We start from the raw sequence: 2,577 nt of genomic DNA, 5'->3' as shown, positions 1-2,577 counted from the left end.
CTGTGAGTGCTTCCCTTTCCGCCTGGTGCGTGTGTTGTATTCTCTTTCTGTTTGTCTTCCTTCTGTCTGTGATCTTTTGAGATTTTTGGTGCTTGTCTTGCTTGGGTTTCTTGTATGGAATATCATACCCCCTTACTACTGCCTCCATCAGAACATGATCCTTGCCCTTCATGGAAACCTGGAGAAGAAGATGATGGTTACTCTCATTGGAAGATCTTCCTCTTGAGAACCATATAGAAGTTGATCCTGAATACACTTTGGTTGGAAAAATTCTTGAAGGTAGACCATTTAGAGTTCAAGCTATTATGGATGCTCTTGTTAGAGCTTGGAGCCTCCTGCAGAAAGTGAAAGTGGAGCAGTTAGAACCTCAGATATTTAGCTTTATTTTTGAGCATCTCATGGATGTTGAGAGTGTATTAGAGGGTTCACCATGGTCAGTGTCAGGAAATCTCATGGTTTTAAAATACTGGAATGCTGAGGAGGGATGGGATTTCAACAAACAAGAATTTTGGATCCATCTTAATGGTATACCAAAGGAAATAATCAAGCTTGAGGTTGGCAAACAACTGGCTACAAAAGTTGGGGTGCCTATGAAGGTTTTACTTATTCATGGAACTAGAGATGGTGTGAAGAAACCTTTCATCAGGAGTAGGGTTGAAATCGATATCAGCAAGAAGCTGAGGAGAGAAACTGGTCTTAGAAAGAAGAATGGAGATCTCATACCTGTGGCTGTTAGCTATGAAAGACTCCCCACATTTTGCTACTACTGTGGTATCTTGGGACACACGAATAACAAATGTGAGGAATTTTTCCAAGAGAAGAGGAAGCATCAGGTAAGTCATAAGTGTAGGAATGCTTCATTTTGCTCTCTTTTTCCTCCTCCCCTTTATACAGCAAGTATTAGAGCTTTCATGCCAAATCAGCGTATGCTGGAGGAGGCTGAGGTTCTCATGATCAATTTCCCTCCAAGCTATACTTCCCCACCTCCCCCACCTTCTTCTCAGGGAACTCACTGGAATCCAGCAACCCAAACCAAACAGTTCCAATCTGGGACTCAAAGCTACAGTTCCCAAGCTTCTCCCTCTTCCTCCAGCCTTGTCACATCGGGGGACAGGCATGGGGTTCAAGGCGAGTTGGTATGGCTGATTTTTCTGATAAATCAAGATCTCAACATCTAAAAGCTGATATTCAAAAAGGTTCCTGGATTTCCTCTGATATTACCTCTCAGACAGTAGAGTCTACCAATGCTAACAACTCCCCTTTACCTTTTGTGAGTTCCAATGAAAACCCTGCCATACAACTCCTTGCTGCTATACAAAGTCAACTCCATCAGTTTCAAGAGAACCCACCCAATCTATTGAATCTGTTACCTATGCTGTCTAACTTCTCTATCACTCCTCAAGCTACCCTAAGAGCCTCCCAGATAAGCCTAGCCTCACAACAGTCAAATTTGTCCCGTGATTTTGAGAGTAAAAGTCATTATAAGGTGGACCAGGTGGGTTGGACTACAAGATACTATGGGGTCGAAGTTACAAGGACTAGTCTATTGGGTAGAGAAGGTCTCAGTCAGCAAGAGGAAAAAGGAATATATATATATATATATATATATATGAAAAGCATAGTCAGCAGATGAGTGTTAGCTGTCAAGGCGGATCAACTGCATGTGGCATCCAGAATGGTATGGAAAACCGAAATATGAAGAAGTTAGCCAGAAGAAGAAGTACTTTTCAGCCTTATACTATCAGATCCTCATTTGGTAAGAAGCATAAGCAAGCTCAATTAGAAGAAGTGGAAGAACAACAGCTGAATGAAGAAAGCAATGATCAGAGGATGAAGAGTCAAACCAAGTCCCTTCATTTTTTAGAGGAGGGTTCCTGGGTTGTTGGGAATTATCAACACCAAGAGAAATTATGAAAATAATAAGCTGGAACTGTCAAGGTGTTGGGAGATCACTGACAGTTCATGCTCTCAAGAAGAGTCAAACCAGATATCATTTTTCTAATGGAGACAAAGAACAAAGTGGAGATTCTGAAAAAAAAATTGGTAGAAGTTTAAAGCTAAGGAATGTGTTCACTGTAGAGCCTATTGGGAAAGCTGGTGGATTGGCAATGCTTTATGATGACTCTACTTCTCTAAATATTTTATAATCAAATAAAAGATTCATTGATGCAGAGGTATCTTACAATGGAGTTGATTCTTTTTACATGACCATGGTGTATGGGGATCCTGAGAGGGACAAGAGAATGGTGGTTTGGGATAAGCTCAGATGTCTAGCAAGAAATAGAAGAGGGCAGTGGCTGTGTTTTGGTGACTTCAATTCTTTTATCTCTTGGAGAGAGAAGAGTGGAGGAGCTAACAATTCCAACTATGATAATGATAATTTTAAGAAGATGATGAATGATTGTTCCTTCCTTGATTTAGGATCTCAAGGTCCTCAATTTACATGGAATAATAGAAGGAAAGGGGGAGCAAACATTAGAATCAAGTTGGATAGAGCTATAGCTAATGTTGAGTGGAGGAATCAATTTAATGAAGCATCAGTGGTAGTTTACCCCATAACAGGTTCAGATCACTTAC

General features: G+C 40.7%; 1 protein-coding gene across 1 annotated transcript; it reads left to right on the top strand.

Annotated features, from left to right (window-relative positions):
• The first annotated feature begins 305 nt into the window (after positions 1–305).
• LOC149011656 (uncharacterized) lies at positions 306–1,178 on the top strand. The gene has a single exon (XM_089162715.1). The coding sequence runs from the start codon at positions 306–308 to the stop codon at positions 1,176–1,178; it is 873 nt and encodes a 290-aa protein (XP_089018841.1).
• The last annotated feature ends 1,399 nt before the right edge of the window (positions 1,179–2,577 follow it).

Source organism: Hakea prostrata, chromosome 7, assembly GCF_041222555.1.
Source record: "Hakea prostrata isolate BN-2017 chromosome 7, UWA_Hpros_2, whole genome shotgun sequence".
In the NCBI taxonomy this organism is placed as follows: Eukaryota; Viridiplantae; Streptophyta; class Magnoliopsida; order Proteales; family Proteaceae; genus Hakea; species Hakea prostrata.
Note: the sequence above shows the minus strand (reverse complement) of the source record. Positions and strands in the feature narration are given on the sequence as shown.

What these genes read in the sequence shown, in the direction of transcription:
- LOC149011656 (XM_089162715.1), top strand. Translation starts at nt 306, where the DNA reads ATGGATGCTCTTGTTAGAGCTTGGAGCCTCCTGCAGAAAGTGAAAGTG.